Source organism: Molothrus ater, chromosome 7 (assembly GCF_012460135.2).
Source record: "Molothrus ater isolate BHLD 08-10-18 breed brown headed cowbird chromosome 7, BPBGC_Mater_1.1, whole genome shotgun sequence".
NCBI classification, from domain to species: domain Eukaryota; kingdom Metazoa; phylum Chordata; class Aves; order Passeriformes; family Icteridae; genus Molothrus; species Molothrus ater.
Window position 1 is genome coordinate 31,064,013 of NC_050484.2, and position 19,417 is coordinate 31,083,429.

Here is a 19,417-nt window from a genome sequence, read left to right on the forward strand (position 1 = left end):
GAGGTCCAAGAAATGCCTTAGACCACAATTTTGGGAGAATGTGGCAAACCAGAAGTCTTAAAAAAAACAAGATTTGGCTGAAAATTGCAGTCTCATATGGCACACACTTCAGGTCAAAGGTGATGGGGTTCAGGGGTGCCCCAGTAAGAAGCTCAGGTGTGAACAGCACAGCAGCAGCAGCAGCCCTGATCTGCAGAATGAGCCAAATTCCCATCACACATAATTAAACACAGCTCAAGTGCAGCCACTGGAACTGCACCCACCTTCACTTGTCTAAATTTGATAGCCAAATTAAATAACATTAGTACCAAAGATGAGGAAATGTCGCTGTTATCTTATTCTAAGCTCCTGTTCAAGAGCAGGATCAGTGATTAATGAATTGGCCTAAAGGAAAAATGCAGAGAAAAGAACAAAAATAAATCGATGTATGAAATACTGTGCAATGTCAGATATACCTAGAACTGATCACATTACTGCTCTGTCAGATTGGCCTGCAATTGGGAAATATTCCTGCCTGGCAGATGTCACCAGCGAGGCAAATCACTTGCTCAAAAAGAGAAGCAATTCTCATCTCTTATTTCTATTCAATGTCTTTGTGAAAAGTACAGGTTTAGCCTAATACTAGCAAAGCTCTTTTTTACAATGAACTAATACCTATTTTTACTCATCTAAATGGGTAAAATTTTGAATAGTTACCCTGAGGTCACTACAAAGGGCAAAATATTTGAGAAAAAGAGTAAAAAGACAACCATCACTGGAATGGAAAAAAAACTATATTGTGCCACAGCAAGAGGAGCCAAGAGGAAGACTGTTTCCCTAAAAGTGAAGTTATGTCAACACTGCAAAGATCTGCTAAAGCTGGCTCAGGTTGCTCCTGCATTGTTCTTCTGGGGCCAATACTCTGGGTCTCAGGAAGAGTTAATTAGCTGAAATGAAAGCTGTTCCATGCAATTACACTGCTTCTGCTACCTGAACTACTTTGCATGGCAGGGCATTATATAAAAAGAAGATGCTGTTTATAAAGCTTGCAATAGAGCCTTTTTCTCTGTTTCACACCTCCTACCTTAATTGAATCAAATTTATGCATGTATGTGTGTAACAGTAATCTCTGCACAGCACTGGGGAGACACTACAATGTGTTACAAAATCCTTTTTATGAGATACAGATCAGACTTACAGAAAGCACATTCATGGTTACTCAATAAAAAGAATATTATAATGGTCACTACTGGTAACAGCAGCTGAAGTATAATGACATCAAATAAAACTGAAGGAAATTACCAAGGAGGGTGCAAGAGACTTTTCTCTGACACATCTAAGGTCTGAATGGGCAAACTCTGTAAGGTTCAAAAGATGAAAAAGGAGGAGCTATTGGAGGCAATTAAGGAGAAACATCAGCTGTTTCAGCCCCCTGACCTCAATGCTGAGAAGCCTCCGCTCATTTCCAGATACCAGTAACTGTTAAGAGAAATGCTAACCAAGCCTTGCAGCAGGAGAGATGCAATAGAAGAAAATACTTTAACTCCTGTTTAAACACAGCAGTCTCACATAATGCATGACCCTCACACCCATTTCTCAGCAGATCTGAAACTGTTGCCATAACTTTACAGAGGATTTTGTCTAGCAAAGTAGCCAATTGTGTAAGTACTTCTTAGAGTTTAATAAAATGCTGAATGAAATATTCAGGTCTTACTTTCTTCCTCTATTTAAAATAACTTTTCCCTGAATAATTTAAATGTTAAGACCCAGAACACAAAATCAGAAGGGTATTTCTGGATGAACAGCTCATTTGACTAGGACAAGAAAGAAACCTGGAGGCTTATTAAAGGGAAACAGCTATAATCACCAATTGAGCACCTCTAAATAATTTCCAAGTATTGGCCTTTTCTGAGTACAAATACCCAGAAGAGGAATAGGAAAACCATGAATCACAAAGATGGAGAGCATTGTCACCACAGGTGATGGAAGAAGGCCAGCAGGGATCCCAGGTATTCCTGTGGGAAGGGAAGAAGCTCTGCCCTCTAGATGGCATTATGTGCCTGTAGATCCCAGATGGAGCTGGGGAGCCCTGCCAGGCACGGTGACCACATCTCCACCTGCACAGGAAACATGGGCCCAGGGGTCAGGAAGGGAAGATCACCTTCCATTCTGTGTGGGAAGGTGAGAACTGCACATTCCTGAAGGGCAGAGCAGGGGCACAGACCTGGTTTTGCCATGTGGGAAGCACAGGAAGGGTGCTCAGACTAAGGTGAAAAAAAAAGGGAGGATCTGACCCCATATGGGGAAAGGCAACTTAACTGGGAGAGGTGGGCAATATGTGAAAATTTATAATAAAAACCAAAAACAAACCAGAAAAAAAGAAGATTGTCCTTATAAATAAACAAAACTCTCCTTGACATTTAATAGCTTCTGAAACAGACAATGTACACTAAAATGTGCATGTAGCTATCCACATCCATGCACGTGAGGCTATAATGCATCCATGTGTAGCTTTTTTGACTATACACTGAAATTTAACACTTCATGATAATCAGGTATCTACAGAACCATCAGCAAAAATCAGTTCCATGCATAATGGACCAATGTCAGACTATTCCACATTTGATTTATCTATCCTCTCTATGTATTTATAACTAATCTTAAAATCTGTGCTTGTCACCATGACAGATTAAGCAGACTTAAAAATAATCGTTTGGGTATTTTCTGCTGTGGACTATCAAATTAGCTGCATAATAAAGCCAGTGAATATTGAATTTCAAGAATATGTTAATCATACCGATTTCACATGTGTAGTTAAGCATTTCCCAACACAGAAGCCAACCCTTACAGACTAGAATTCAGCACAGTGCCCCTAATTCCAGTGTATGAGTGTAAATATACCTGCCCAGAATCCCTTCTATAATCTCCAATGCTGTATTTCTACAAGATGAACAAAAAAGACATCACTATCAAATTAAAAAGAAGTGCATCACCATGAGATTTCAATACTGTTCAAGCATTTTCAAGGATAGTAAGGAGAAATTAAAAGATAAATTATTTTACTATGTTGTAAGTAAAGAGTTGTAAGGGATTCATCTCAAACAGCTGAGGTAAATTAATTGGGATTTCCTATGCAGCCAGTGGAGAACATCCACAAAATACCGGGATTTTAAAAATAATGTTAGCTTGAAATAAACGGCAACTATTTATTTAGTTTATGAACTGTAGAACTGTCATTGCTGTCAGCCAAATTGCATGCATTAGTATGGATATTAAAAATATAGGGTGTGATTCTAAAAATCTCTGTCACATAGAAGCTTTCTTCTGAAACAAGGGCCACTGTGAGTAATGAGCAGGCTCACAGAAAGGGCTTGTGGAGAGCCAGGCCCAGAGTGCACAGCTGAGAGAAACTATTAAAAAAAATTACTGAGTCTCACTCTCTGAAATTATGGATGTGTGGGGATAAACACAGCCACCTAGATCTATAGCACAGTGCTGGAAAATCTCATTCCATTCCATGGGGAGAGTGGATTCTCAATTGTAGCACACGCCTGATTGCTGAAAAAGGTAAGTTACAGTAAATGATGATTATCTGCAAGAAGGCACCGCACTTGGAAAGAAGGGTACTGAAAAACTATCATTAGATTATAAAAGGCAGACAGAAATAGCAGATTCCTTCACTGCAACTTAACAAGGACTGCGTGCAGAATACAGTTAACATTCATTACAATAGAGAAAATCTGACAGGTTTAATAAAACCGAGATGATTTTCCTTGACTTCTGTGACTTACCTTTTCTTCACTGACTACACCTATTCCTCAGACCGTCTGGCACCAAATCATTATTCTTGTGGCCATACTCAATACTCTGAACTATTTAGAGATTGCTGTTATGTCAGCCAGCTAAGTACCACAGAGCTTTCTGTGTGGTACACAGCTATAAGAAAAGTGCCATTGGACTGGAACTTGGAAAATCCCAGAAAACAATTAATTTGTAATATATGTAATTTCATTTGGCTGTAGTAAAATGAACATTAAATACTTATCTATGATCTCATTTGTTTCAATAAAATTTCCAGTTCTCAATATATTGTCTTGAGGATTCTACAGGATACCTATACTTTCTACAACTGCATGCACCAAAACTTAGGAAAAAAAAATCACCACTGTAGGTGAACTAAAGAATATGTTAAACAGCATCCTGACTGAAATATTAATGTGTAGTAAAAAAATTGCATATAAGACATCTGCATATATTGCATTTCCTCCCCCCTGCCAGATGTTGGATTCACTGTCCTGGAAAAGAGCATTTTATATCATTCTGTCTTGAGAAGGAAGAAATCAGCAACAGCACAAGTTGCTCCTTTCCTACGTGACTTGTACCTCACTGGGATACACTGATGTGTGTGATGAGCACTGAAGCTGGGAAGTAGCTTTCATTAAAACCTGTTTACTGCATGAGCAGGGTAAAGGAGAAAAATCCTGATCCGCAGCAAAATTCACAGGTAGTTGATGGGGTATGACACAATGACAGGCTTAAAACAATTAAATGCTGGTCTAAGACACAGCAGAACAGGAATAAGAGTTGAAGCATACTCTGTTGAGCACTTGGTTGAATTAGCTTATTTCAATATATTACTGCTTTGTGGGTATGCCAGAGTACAAAACAGAGCTGATCTGGAAGCTCTTACCTTTTCAACAAGTGCTAAACCCTCAGAAGCTCTGCATGTTGTGACCCAAAACATTCAACTTCTGAACCACTGCCATGGTGTGTCATAGGAGATGCAATTCCAAATTCTTTTATTTTCCCTTAGACTCAATCAGAAAAGAAAACAATACTGTTTGTAACTCAGACTGAAATTCCCAGGAGGCACCACAGTTGATTTTAGAAAGTATTTTAAGGTTTTGTTGAACTGAATAGTGAGAAAAATGCAAATAAGCATGGCCTTCTCTTGGACCACGGAGACAATGACTTAATGGACAGTAATTTTTACACAGGCACTCTCCCATTTCAGGAGATGAACAGTGGATCAGAAATCTGTCTCTAATGATGGCAGGAAATGGTTACAGCAATGACAGAGTAAATCTGAACAGCTCCTCTAACATCCAGTGGGCTGAGCTATTTTCAACACCCCTGTTGTAAATTCATATCCCTACTAGATCATCTTGATTTTTCTATGCCAAAAGAGAAATTGCCATGAATTTCAACTGACTTAGGGGAAAAAAAAATAAAGGGAGAGAGAAAAATAGAAAGATAAATATTTTACATGTCTGCAGGAAATACATCCTCTTCTCTTAAATACTCACCACATTCTAACTGAATTAAACTGTCTGCCCAGAAGAGGTTTCTATTAATCCTTATCCATATGAGGATATTATTTCCAGTAACATCCCAACAGATAACTCTGTGCCAACTGTGGAGCCTCACACCCCTATGGGATGGCTGGAAAAGCCACAGTGGGAGATGTGAACTGGCAGGGGGGGAACAAACAAAAGCTGGGATGAGCTTTTGAGGACTTCAGCCAGAGCAGGGGAGGACAGACAGCAGGAGGAAAGCACCCCAGGGCACAAAGGCAAGGAGAAACAGGTAGCAGCCATGAGATTTGCTTCCCAAAGACCAGCTGAGCCACTGAGGACCTACAGCAGATCAGCTCAAGCATCAACAGGCTACAGAAAACATTCAGCTTGATGGTACTCGTTCAGTTTTAATTTAAAATTTACTCAGTTATTGGAAAGCTGCAACAGTTTGCCAATACTGTTATCTGGAAAGAGCTAGAATAAACTGGTCTGGTTTTGAAAGCAATGATGTGATTCTGTGCTGATTCACCACTGTGTAAGGTGGGAAATAAGAATTTCCCTGCCTCATTGTCTGATCCCTCGCTATAAAAAAACAAAAGAGTCCTTAGGCACAGTTCAGAAAACAAATTATAAAAGTTTCCTACTGAAAAGATTTAGAAGTCAAATCATCCAAATATTAGAATTAAGTAGGTTGGTCTTCAGTGACAAATCAGCATAATGGATGTAGTTGTGTGGATGGCCAAGGCATTGGGCTAAGAAGAGGCTTCTGGATGAATCAGATTAAACACATTGGCTGGAACAAGACAGGTTGCTGCAAAATTTTTAGAATGTTGCTACAAAATATTTCAAAGTTTCATGATTTTTCTATGCATCTAAGTCAAGTGATTCACATTTCCTATACTCCAGTGAATCAGCTGACTTTCAATAAACAAGAAGACTTTCCTCACAGATATTTTCAGAAACTCAGGCTCTTCGCCTCTGCATATGGTGTGTTTCTTTCATGGAAAAGAAAATAATTATTAGTTTTCTTCCCGTTTCACCTTGCAGTACATGAAAAATCATTCAAATAAAAATAAAGAAGAGAAAAAAAATAATGAGCAAAATAAAAGCCAGCAGCATCCCATTCAAAGTTATCTTCTCCATCCACCCAGAGGAATTATGTAGTCCTCTCATATTTCTATTTTATAGTTCATAGTTCATTGCTATCATGTCTTTCTTCCTCTGCAGAGTAGTAAAAACATAATATCGGAAATACTTGACATACTTCCTCATTTGTTTAATGGTGATGATAAAAGGGAAATGACTCCTCTAATATATTTGAACACTTAGCTTATTATCCTGAGTGAGTTTTCTCCCAAAGCTCAATTTATTAAAACAAAACACATCTTTCTGTGATGAACTGTAAAGGGTAAGAGGGCAAAATTCTTTAATTAAAATTAGAGTGGTTTGATGATTCTACCCCAGCAGATACTGCTTCCACAGCAGCTTGGTTTACTGAAACCTTCATTGAGTCTCACTCACCCACAAGCAATGAGATTTTCACACATGAATTAGGCTTTTCATTCAATAACTCCAAGGTTACAATCTAATGCTACCCCAGTGGTTTGCTGAAAAACGCAAGGTTGGGAGCAGCCCTCAGTCAGTATTTTTGAGGCCAAAAGAACTCGTGCCCATTGCAGCTGGGGAAGCAGACACTTAGCAAACCAGGGAATCTCCTCTTTGTTGCCCGTGCCATGTTGTTTATTTAATTTTGAATGCAAATATTGTGGTTTTAACAAGGTGTTAGCTGTGCTGTGTCCCAGTCACTTCATGAGCAGCCAAAAGCAAATCTTTCTAATCAAGTTGCGCTACTGCAGTTGCAGAGAAGGACATTCAAAAGAGCTGGAACATTTCACAGAGTCAGACACAGTTAATTCATACTGAATTACCCTCCCTGCATAAATGTCTGTGCAAATGACAGACTTTAATAAGCCTTCAAAGCTGACACAGTATTTATCACTGATTAAATTTTTAAAATCAAAGTAACTATAGCTTTTACAGACATGTTTAGATTAAGACTGACATTAATGCTGTAGATCAGTTTAAATCACTTTCAATTATGCAGGTGCTTGGTGCTTGTATTTCAGTCATTTGAGGCTAAATTGGGGCAGAGAACTCATGGTTCCATATTGGATAACAAAGCTTTGGGACACTCTTAGGGCCTTTACAGACACTGTTTGTCTAATACAGAATATTCTTAAAGCTTCCCTCTGTGGACTGTAACTGTGTAAATTGTTCTTGCTGGAAAAAAGAAATAGTAGACAATCTTGAAATGAAAATCCATACAACACCTAACATACCCAGGAGAGCAAATTAAGGCTTTGTGAAAAATCTCTAACTTGTATCTATGTGACTTTGGAAATATAATATTATTGTTTTACTGTAATTGAAAATGGTGAAAAAATCTGGAACTGCTGTATGGGGGTTGATGCATGTCCAGAATAAATTATACTTTTTGTGTATTTCTGGCTACAATTAAAAAAAATGCAATTCTTCTGGTGATGAAAGCAGAATTTTAAAAAGGAAACTCCACCACGGAGTTCATATGTTATTAACCATATTTCATTAATATTTCATTTTTTGCAGCTCTCCAGATACACAGAGAAGATATCAGAGAATGGTTTTTTTTCTTTGTAAGAGCTAGAAGGCATTTGATCATAACTACTGAAGTAAATTAAATGGCATTTCAAGAGCAGCCAACTAAAAATGCTGAAGGCATAAAGGAATTTTGATATCCAGGAAATCACAATTAATTTCAACTATGTAAAACGGGACACAAGATGGTGTGAACCATTTTTTATTTGTCATCTGTTCCATTTGATTAGAAACTTATGGTATTTATCAGTCAGTAAAGTGGAAATAGAATTTGCTGTAAATGATAAAGGATGCAAAAAAAATTACAGGCAAAAGGAGCAATGGGAGAATATGTGTAGATATCTCTTATCAAAGTATATGATAGCTTTCACTTGGGCTGGCTACAAAGATACTTTATTATACTGATTTGTGAGAAAATTTCTAGGATAAACAGCAGTTAATAAAACATAAAAGGTATTACTGAAATTTATTTGGCCATACAATTGACAGCAAAAAAAAGAAGACATTTTAAACACAACTCCCATGATATGGAAGCTATTTAAATAAAGTTTCCTGTGAAAATGAAGCCTTGTCCCTTTTCTTATTCTTAGATTTCCTGCTGCAGATCCAGCTGACCAGGATGATTACAGGTGTTTTCCCATCCACAGAAACTCCTGAAGGAAACCATCTCACATCTACAAGGTCAGTAGCCCAGGAAGGGCAGAAACAATTTCCTCTATGTATGGAACAGAAGTTATTTTCCCATACAGACATTCCAAACAAAAGAAACTAAATAATCTGTTATATTGCACATATATCTGGAGAAGCTGCCTATTTATCCCTGAGCTGGTGGATAGCCTTTCTCTTTTGGTACTTCATTCACTGGAAAATTAGCTCAGATTTACCCAACTTTTTATGTAAGCAGTCAAGAGAAGGCATTAACCAGAACAAAAAATACCTGCTGGATGTAAACTTCTATAGAATTAAAACTTCACTTTTCCTTGGATGTGCACTGTCAAATACATTTATATACATGTGAATAAATGTAAATTTATATTATATGTGCCAAGCAACAGGCCAGTGAACACAGCTGAGGAGGAAGAGGATGAAATAATTCTACAATGCCCCAACAGACCAGCTTGTCATGTGCTACAGTTGAGGAACAAACAAACTAATAGGAAGAGATATCAAAAGCTTTCTTACCACTGATGATATTAATGAAATTACATTAATAGGCATTAATGGATTAGGTCACACACTCTGGCTATTACTTTTAACAGCTTCTGTTTATAGGCAGTGTTCAGATTCTGTAGGACAGATGGAGGACCAATTCTAGCAAGCAGTTTATTAGCCCTTCTGATTTCATTAATTCAGTAACATCTAATAATGTAAAGTAAGATTAAGGATCCTGACACCCACAGCAGAAAAAACTAACAAACAGTAATTTTTTGTTCCTTTCTAGATAGACTAATAAAATATTTAGAATAATTAGTCTGAAAATAGTAAAGAATTAGAACAGCTAATTGCATACAACTTTTAAAAAAGTCTCTTAATTAATAAACCCTACAGTCTTTGACACTACAATTTATATTCTTCAAGAGAAAAATACAGCAAAGATGCATAATGTTAAATAACACAGAGTTAACAACACTTTGTTTTGATTATATTGGATCACAATTAATGTTGGCCCTGGAGTTCATGCTTCTCCTTTGATAGCTCCTTACACTCCACGTGTAGATTAATCCCTGAGGTTTTGGCATTCTCTAACGTGTGGTTTTGAGCAAGGCACTGCATAGCACTGACACCAGTGAGGAGAGGTCTCCACTGCCCTCCCTGAACCAGGTCCTGCTTGTCCTTAGTGCTACATTCTCTCTCTGGGCAATTTGCCACAACTGAGAAGGGCTCTGGTCTCTGTCCCCCTGGGAGCTCTCAGGAACTCTGGGCCAGTCCCGAGTCGGCAGACACCGGGGGCAGGCCCGACATGGCCGGCACGGGGAGACACTGTCTGTGTGTGTGCCCTGAGGGTGCTGAGGGCACCTGGGCTGGCAGGGAGACACTCTCTGTGTGTGCCCCGAGGGTGCTGAGGGCACCTGGGCTGGGGGGAGACACTCTCTGTGTGTGCTCCGAGGGTGCTGAGGGCACCTGGGCTGACAGCAGGGAGACACTCTCTGTGTGTGCCCGAGGGTGCTGAGGGCACCTGGGCTTGTCGCCTTTGCAGCACAAGAGACACCAGAGACATGGGTAGAAGACAAAGGGCTGACTCTTAGCAGGGGTTAATCCAAGGTTTTATTAGGATCCCAAAGGAGCTCCTGCACCTCAGGGGCCTCCTGCCCAGAGCCCCGGGAGATGTGCCAAGGTCACATTTAAAGGGAGGTGGAAACCAAAAGTAGAGAACATTTTACCAACCAATGAGTGACCCTAATGGATGGGTACTGGGGGACAGATGTATAGGACAGCGAATGGGGCAAGGCTGGGGGGGCTGACCCCTGGCCTCTGGCTCATCACTCGATGACCTGGACAGAAACTTCTGGATGGAGGGGATGGGATGCTGAGTGATTGACAGAGAGCCAGGGTGGGGGTTTGGGGATGATCTCAGCAAGGGAGAGGGATAACACAGGTAAAGGGAGGGGGGTACAGGGGGGAAAAATATGGGGATACAAAACAAAACTACTTCAAAGTATTACAAAGTATAAAAACTCATTGCAACAGGCTGTGACATTATTGAACACCTCCCTACCAACTGAGGACATAAAGAACTGCAAATGTCACAAATGTCATGCAGACTGGTTAAGGATGAGGCAAAGCAAAGAGAAATCATGCATGTTTTGGAAATAAAAGACAACAAGGAACCTACAGGCATTCTTCATCAACAGATAAAGCAAGACTATATTAAACTGTACACTTTTTTTAGAATTTTACTGTCTTAAACACTTAGTAGCATGTGGTTTTTATCCCCAGGGCAAAATTAGAGTTATTTAATATTACATGTGTTTCTTTCACAAACAGTCTAAGCCTTTAAAGTAAAATTAAAGAAACTGCGTACACCTTTGAGATTTCAGATCCTGTATTTAGATGCAAACAGGACTGGTTGTGACTGTTCATATTTTACTTTTAAAAAAGTCCTCAAGAACAAAAAACCCAGAGTCCTAATCTATCAGTAGTACAACTCAACCCAGAAATTATCATGTGAAAGGGCCTTCACACTTAAACAAAAATATATAGGGATAGTGATGAATCTATTGTCTACCAACAGCTTACACAGGCAAAATGTCACACAGATCATTCTAAGGCATTCATCTACCCATACCTATAATGCTACATAAATGCTTGAACAGAAGAGAAAGGAGGAAACACTAGAATGGTGAAAAATGCACTTTTTAGTAGTTAAAAATTAGATTTAAATATGCAATCTTATTTTTTCATAGACATTGAAGCTCATGCTTCTATCAAGAAGCACAAAATAAGTTCATGTATATTGTGGTCAAAGTTTTACCTGCACCTTGTCCATGGCTGCCTTAGAAAACTTTGAAACTTCTCCTCTACTTAGAAGCTACCACAAGCTGCAATATTTTGAAGATCCTAATTTTCCAGAAATGCACTCAAAATGTAGAGTGTGCAGTTCTCCATGAGATCTACAAGGAAATAGATTTTCCACAGACTGGCAGTAAAAAGGCCTGAGCTCTCCCAAGCAAGCAGTCCAGCAATTAAAAATTGAGCAATAAACTACAATGGAGCAAAAATAGTTTTATGACAGTTGTTAAACCACCTATATTAGTCTTGCAATATTAATAATTGAAACAAAACGAGTAAAAGCAATTTTTCTTATTAAATGGTCTCAAAGGAATTAAAATAATGTATTAAGTTCCTTTTAAAGATATGTGATGCTCAGCATTAGAGAGGGATCCTTTTAGTGGTTCTAAGCTTCCTGTTCACCCTTGGTAAATGAATTGTGAAAAAAATACCCCATAACACGAAATCAGGTGAACTGTGAAAGATTAGATTAATACTACAGGGTGATTCAGTGCCAATAAATGAATGAGGCAGGGGGAAGGGTGGTCTTTTATGTGTGAAACTCTTGTGCTTCTTACCTCCAGAGCTTTCAAACGCTCCAAGAGCAATTTTGTTTTTTCCTTTTCCTCCTCAGTGCTGCTGCTTTCACTTCTTGAATCTTCATCTGCCTGTGTGCGAATTTTTTCCATGCCTTCTTTACATCTCCTACTGTCTTCTGACAGCTTTTCCTGCAAAGATTTTTTTAAAATGTCATTACTCACAGGTGCAAATGAAGTTAACTATGCAAATATCTCCAATCCTCCCTTGTATATGAATGAAAAAAAGACAGAGGAAGTTGCTAGTGACATGATTAAAGTGCTAAATAAGTGGAGTCATGAAGGCTCCGTGACACATGCTATGCCAATTCTGCAAGTGTATGCACAACTTAACTGCTACTTCTACTTCAGATTTTTAAGACTCAGAACTGTCATTTCTTTAATAACTTCCATTTTCTTCTTTAAAAGTTGCAATGAACACTGAACATACCAGCTTTCAGTGGCAGCTTTTTGCCACTGAAAGATAAAGCAGTTTATTGAGGGAAAGCTAACATATGTTCACGCCTAATGTCTTTCACCTTTCTTCATCTAGAGCTAATATTTGAATTATTAAATAATGGGCTGAGAATCAAGCTGCTACCAGATGAATACTGATTTAAGATCTGCTCTAACACATAACTGGAGAGAATGAGACTGACAACAAAACTTTCAGAAGTGTCCCAGTCTATTTCCAGTCAGTTAGCCTGAGTTCTTACCAGCTGCAGCTGCTGAGAGGCTGCTGAGTTTTACCAGAGCTGAGTTTTACCAGAGCTCTCTAGAATTCATAGGATTGAACAGTGAATCCTGCTTAACTCCAATAATTATCTGTCCAAGCTCTCTGTCCACAGAGAGAGTGAGACAGAGAAAGAAAACACCAAGACTACAAGCAGACAATGTAAAACATTGTCCAAAATGACAATGCAAGCATAAGGGGAAAAAGAGAACTCCACAGATGTTGAGAGTGACCCATCATCAGAGTACAGCACAGGAGGGACTGACTCTACCTTGCAAACCACCTTCTCTACCTGCATGAGCAGATGCAGACTGACAATTCATGAGCAGCTTGAGAATGGAAAGTGTGAGGTAAATCAACATTAAATACCGGGTGTCAGAACAAATCTAGAGAATTCCTTCAATGAGCATCTAGTCTTTGTGTGCCTTTCTGATAATTATGTACAAAAGCTCAGACATTCATGATCTTTGAGTGACCCCAGAACTGAGATGCTTTGCCCATAAATACTACACAACATGCACTCTGTCCAAGCATAAAAGTGTGCATCTTCATGAAGAACTGATCCTGCTTGAATAATGTGCAAATACAACTGTTTGAGAGTTAATAGCAAAGCATTGTCTTAACTAAACCCCATATAGGTAAATGAATTAAAAATCAGCAGTCTGGATCAAATTCACAACAATGTCTTTTTAAAATATTAACTAGCTTAGAAATTGACTATTACTATGTTAAAACTTTAATCAAGAATTAGTTTTATATGCTATGGGCTTAATTAATAAACACCCTTACACAAACCATGTGTAAATATCTCATGCTGAGCCCCAAAACATAAATGTCAAAGAGTCATTCCATCAGGTTTCCAACATTACTGCTACCCTGATCACAAAGGAATCATAAATATAGTACTTGGGCTTTGATTTTTTGCTCTTGCTACCCACTGATGCAACAATCAAGTATCTGTAAAAGAGCCATTAAACCATTTTTGCTTCAAGTTGCCCTAAGGAGTGCATTGAGATAAAACACTTCAGTGAACTCAGGGGAAAGAAATGACAAAGGTATATATCTCTGATGCAATTCAAATACAAACTATTATTTTTAGGAGGGGATGTGACATGAATCAGATGTGGCTAACAATAGAAGAAAACATAAACATATGCACAGGGTCACATTTCCTGCACAAACTCAGGGCAGCAATTTCAAAGGACAAGTAGAAGAAAGCACAGGTTATGACATTTCATTACAGAAAGTGGAGTAATGCAGCTTCTCAGAGTAAATCTCAGCCACACAAAAAAGTAACCTTTTCATCTTCTAATTACAAAATTAGATGAACTTTGCACACTAGTGGCATAATCAGAACACACATCCTATTTCACTCTGATGTGCACTTGAATACCTCATGACACTTACTGCTGTTACCCCTGCCTGGGTGTTGAAGTACAGCTCACATAGTTCCAAAAGTACTTTAATACTGAGCAATAATAAATGAGTTCCAGCATTTCAGCCATGGAAAAGGTGCAGAACAGAGGAAAGACCTCTAACCTTAGAAACTGTGCTTAAACCATGTGCTGAGGGGTCTGCCCCATCACATTCACCAGTTCCACCTGGGTGATGTCCAGTGAGGGCAGAGTGGAAAATCCACACTTCAGAAAGCAAGCAGGGATTTGTAAAGCACCCTTTGTGCTAAAAGTCAAATCCCTAAAGTGACAAAGGCTTTTGGAACGACAGAAACCTCTTGAGTGTGCAAAATCTGTTAGTATCAAAGGAGCTGAGTGCTGGGGGAGGAAATGTGCATCTCCTGGGGGATGTGGGACAAATCCTACAGAGGGCTCTGGAGTGGGCATGCTGAAGGCAGCAAACAATGGGGTAAAGCAGCTTACTCCTTTTTTCCCTGAAGTCCTACACTTCTTGTGTTATCTCAAATAAAGAGCCTCTTTTGCCACTCCTGAGCAGTCTCTGCTCATGCCTCACATATTGCACAGTCACAGGCAGGCTGTGTTCAAACTGAATAACAAAATCCTCCCCAGGTGCAAAGCCCAGCAAAGGCAGAGTAAGTGCTGTCCTGCTGATCAGTGCAGTTTAATTTCTGGGAAAAGGTAACAGTTGAAATGGTGTTCTGGAAGTAAAACAGCTTAGGGGGAAAAAAAAAAAAAAGAGGAAGAAAAAGCAATAACTCCACTCTGGGTCTCCCCAGACCAATGAGTTTAAGATACATGTCTGTACCATGAGAGGATGCAAACACAGCAGCCTGATGAGAATTCTGCAGTAAAGGCTCATCTACTTCTCTAATGCTCTGTGTCAACAAAGAGAAAATAAAAATATTAAAAATTCAAATCTTACTGAAACTAGGATTATGCTGCTCACTGTAGACCCTTTCCCACAGAAATTAATGAGAAACTTACAATGGAGTCCCATATTGTGTAAGCTTCTCAGGCTGGTTTAAACTGCCATTGCTCTGCTGAAACCAACAGCATTTTGCAAATCATGCCCTGACCATTATTTCTAAGTATTCAGTTTGCTCCATAAATCAAACAAGCAGTCCAGTGATGATGAACCCTTTGATGAAACACCATGGGCCCCATGGCCCATAGAAAACAAGGGATGGAAGCAGTCCCTGCAGCCCAGGAATGGCAACCATCATCCAGGATCAATGGAAAGATATAAATCACTAAAGACATTGATCTATGAAGCTGGACAATGCAGTGGCCTGACTGAGACTTATCAGAAAGCTGGATTTCAGTTAGCTGAACTAGGAAAGAGCAGTACAATATTCCCTCTTTCCACTAAGAAATAAAGTAAGAACAATAAATTAAGACAGCAGGAAATCCACCTGAAATTACAAATGATAATTTACTGGAAACTGTGGAATGTAAAGCCAATTTTCTCTCTTCTCTCTTCCATCTACCTTTCAGAATATTGAACAAGAAAGTGTTTCCACTGTTGATTAACAGGGAGCAACTACAGTGATGGAAAAGATCATAGAGAAGCTTTCAGAAGATAAGAGAACAAACTGCCTGTTTCAGAAATTACCTCTTTCTTCATCCCAAGAAAGGCAAAAGGCTGCTAACCCTAACAATTAGTCATTGGGATGGCTTTCCTCTGAGAACTGTCACCTTTTCAAGGAAGACAGAAGCGTTGAAGGGATACTTAGCCAGCTATTTCTTAACTATTATTTCAGAAATTATGTACTACCAATAAAATTGGTACTACCAATAAAATTTCTTTAAAACTAGAAGTTTTATTGGTAGTACCATCAGCCCTTTCTTCTTTCTAAGATGCTTTCTAGGAATAACACTACACACATGGAAAAAGGAGAGGAAAAAAAGAGAGCTCACTTAAAAATATTTCAAATTGCAGCTATAAAATTTCAAACCAAGAAGAGTAAACGTCAGAAGACACAAAGAAAAAAAATGTAGCTGGGAAAGATTATTCTAGAATTTCTTTTTTATGGTGAAAACTATGATTAGGCACTGGACAAGTGGCTATAATAATACAAGATAGCATAATCTAATAATGATATAACTGGATCTGGGATCTAGAGCACTGATTATAAACAAGTACTCTTTCACAAGCACACGTGTCAGAAATCTGATTGAATCAAACAAGAATTAAAAAAGATCAACGTCTTTGAAATGCTGATTTTCCTAGTGAGTATTGGATGACATGAATTGCTTGTCTGGAAAGTGATAAGTAATAATTAGAAATGACATCTTTGCTTGTAGAAGCTAAAGATCATTTTCATGTGCTAAGCACAGGTCCTTCAGAGAAGTGAATTTTTTCAGATGCAATTCAGTAAGCATCTCTCAGATACAAAGGATCTCTATTTCAATTTTGGGTGTCAGATTGTGATGCCTGAGTGGGATCTTTTCTGAATTCCTTTTAATTCTTCAACTCTGAAATTTATTAGAGACAAAGGCTTTACAATGGTAGCAAATTCAAGTTCTTCTGAGAGTCATGCCTGCAATTTTCCAAAACCACACTTTAATCACACATTAATCGACCAAGAATAAAATATATGTAGGATATGATATATAATTAAATAGTGCTTATGATTGCGCATATCTAATTAACTGAGGAAAAAACCCAAAAATATTCACAATGTAGCTGTTCTTATAGAGAGGCAGTGGTAACAGGCATCCAGGAATCCAGTCTATGTGGAACCCAAACTATGCTGATAACACCTCAAAACACTTTTGTGCTTTCTGTGGCGTGCCCAGAGCTTCCACAGGACCTTCTAAATAAGATATTTTCTGAACAGATATCTTAGATTTCAGGGACTGAATGTGGTGATCTGAGTACACTACACCACACTCTAACACTTTCTACAATCAAGGCAGACTCCCTCCAAACCCAAACTGCAATTTACAATCCACACACAGAATTGTTTGTGTTTGCACTGCTTTTGGCTGGGGTACAGCTCTTTTTTCTCACAGTAGCTGCTATGTGCTTTGGATTTGTGCTGCAAACAGTGTTGACAACACCGAGATATTTCATTACTGCTGAGCAGTGCCTACATTACATGGACCCAAGGGCTTTTGTGCTCCTTGCCCCATCAGCGAGGGGCTGGGGGGGCACAGGGAGTTGGGAGGGGACACAGCAGGGACAGCTGACCCCAGGTGACCCAAGGGATGTCCCAGAGCATATGGCATCCTGCTCAGCAATACAGAGGGGCAAGGCTGGCCGGGCTCCACTGCTCAGGGACTGCTGGACACCAGGGAGTGAACAGTTGTTTACATTTGCATCACTTCTCTTTCTCGGGGTTTATTTCTCTTTGATATTTTCCTTTCCATTACAATTTGTTGCTGTTGTTGTTTTAACATTTCCATTATAAACTATTATTTTCTCAACCCATGAGCAGTGGCAGAGCAGTGTCCAGGAGCTCCTTTGTTCCTGGTTCCTTCTCAAAATGAAAAGCTTCAGTAGATTAGCAAAGTTATGAGCAGGAAAAAAGAACATTTCTAAGAAGCTGTTCCTTCTTCTTCTATCTAGATAAGGTAACAGGAGAATAATATTCAGCATGATTTTTCATGCAGATATATGAGCTGTCTCACTTTCACCCTCCTGATTTTCTTCTCCACATCCTGCTGGAGTGGGGTGTGGGGTATGGTTTCCAGCTGCAGTCAAACCACAACAGTGTATTTATAAAGTGTGAACAGTTTTCCTTGCAAGACCATTCTATAGTCTTGATGCATTCTCAGATGATGTCTTTTCAGCACTGTTTCCAGTGCAGACCTCCTAGTGCTCAACACCATTCACTGTGAGCACTATAAAATAAGAATTTCTAGACTGTTGATGAAGATAAAAGCTGTAGATGAGGGTTTATTTGTACTTTCATTAAAAAAGCCTCAAGCTATGCACAAATAGCTCAGTCTGACTGCACAAGCTGAAAAAAGGCAGAAATTGCTCCAAGCACTACAGACTTAACATTCCAACAAGTTTAAATTTGTTTTCCAGTGTCACCTTGTTCCTCTTTCTTCCCCACCATGGCCTCTTTTTCCTAAATATACCCTTTGAAAATTCACAGTATCTTCTGATATGCTTTATAACCATTTTCATTTAGCAAAACCTGAGATGTGTAAAAAACATATGCTAACTCTAAGGTGAAGTAAGTGTGTGCTGAAGGACTCTCAGTATAGGAATAACCAGAGATATCTCTGTGATCTGAATACATTTTTAAAATATGCAACTTAAAAAAATTTTTCTTTACTTCCTGATGGGAATCCATTGAAACACAATAACCTGGGCCTGAAAAAAACACAAACTAAATCAGAACTGAGCAAACAAAATACAATGTGAAAAAAAAACCAACAAATGCAACTAAAATTTTATGCAATTGGAATTATCTTTGAGTATAAGGCTACAAATATGACTTTTGCTTTACCTTCCTTGCTTTTATCTATATATTCAGCTGTTTTCTCTTGCTTTCTTTTCTCCCAGTGGAAGGAGAAACTAAAATATAGCTTTGCTTTAGACAGCACATCAGTAAGTGTAATAATAATATATTTTTGTTTAGCTAACAGCTTTTGTTCAGAACAAGCTGACCAAAATTGAAGGAAAACAAAGGAATGCAACATATCACAAAAGTTTACAGAAACATCCCAAATAGTTCATGATTTAACATTACCCTTGTCAGAAAAACATATTAGATTCTTCTTTTTCATCTCTGGATTTCACTTCCAAAGTAAGCAGAGCGAGCAGCAGCGTTGCCTAGATTAAACACTTGTGATGGATAAGAGGAGCAAGTTCATACTTTATGTTCTTGATATGTGCCTCCCTCCACCCCTGTATCAATCTAACTGTTCTCCACATTATTCTCCACTCAGAACACTCCCCACCAGTACAAGCTATCATCCCTGCTGAACAGCTCTGCAGCAGCATTAATAAATTTCCCAATGATGCTTTTATTGGCCGCTCCATGCATCAAAAACATATTTGTTTTGAAAAAGTTCAGATTGCAAAGGAGTGTAAGAGCAGAAAACCTTCAGAGTGCACTTGAGGATGAAGTGTTCTCCTCAGATCAGCAGGAGAAGATGGAATTTCTTGTCCCCAGGTCCCAGTGCCAGCTCCTGTCCTTAGAGAATGGATATTGCCATCCCCAAGAGCCACCTCTGGCACTGCCAGAGCAGGAATCAGGACTGAAACCCCAGGCCAGGTTTCAGGCTCAGCAGGGGCAGGGCAGTGTCCAGGAGCTCCTGTGCTCCTGGTTCCTGCTC

The 19,417-nt window shown here is 39.0% G+C and overlaps 1 protein-coding gene across 1 annotated transcript in view; it reads right to left on the bottom strand.

Moving 5' to 3' along the window:
- Positions 1–19,417, bottom strand: part of NCKAP5 (NCK associated protein 5) — a 379,983-nt gene that overhangs the window by 104,690 nt on the left and 255,876 nt on the right. Inside the window, exon 8 of the mRNA XM_036386988.2 lies at positions 11,978–12,127. Within this exon, the coding sequence (XP_036242881.1) occupies positions 11,978–12,127 (150 nt within the window). The remainder of the gene's footprint in view (positions 1–11,977; positions 12,128–19,417) is intronic.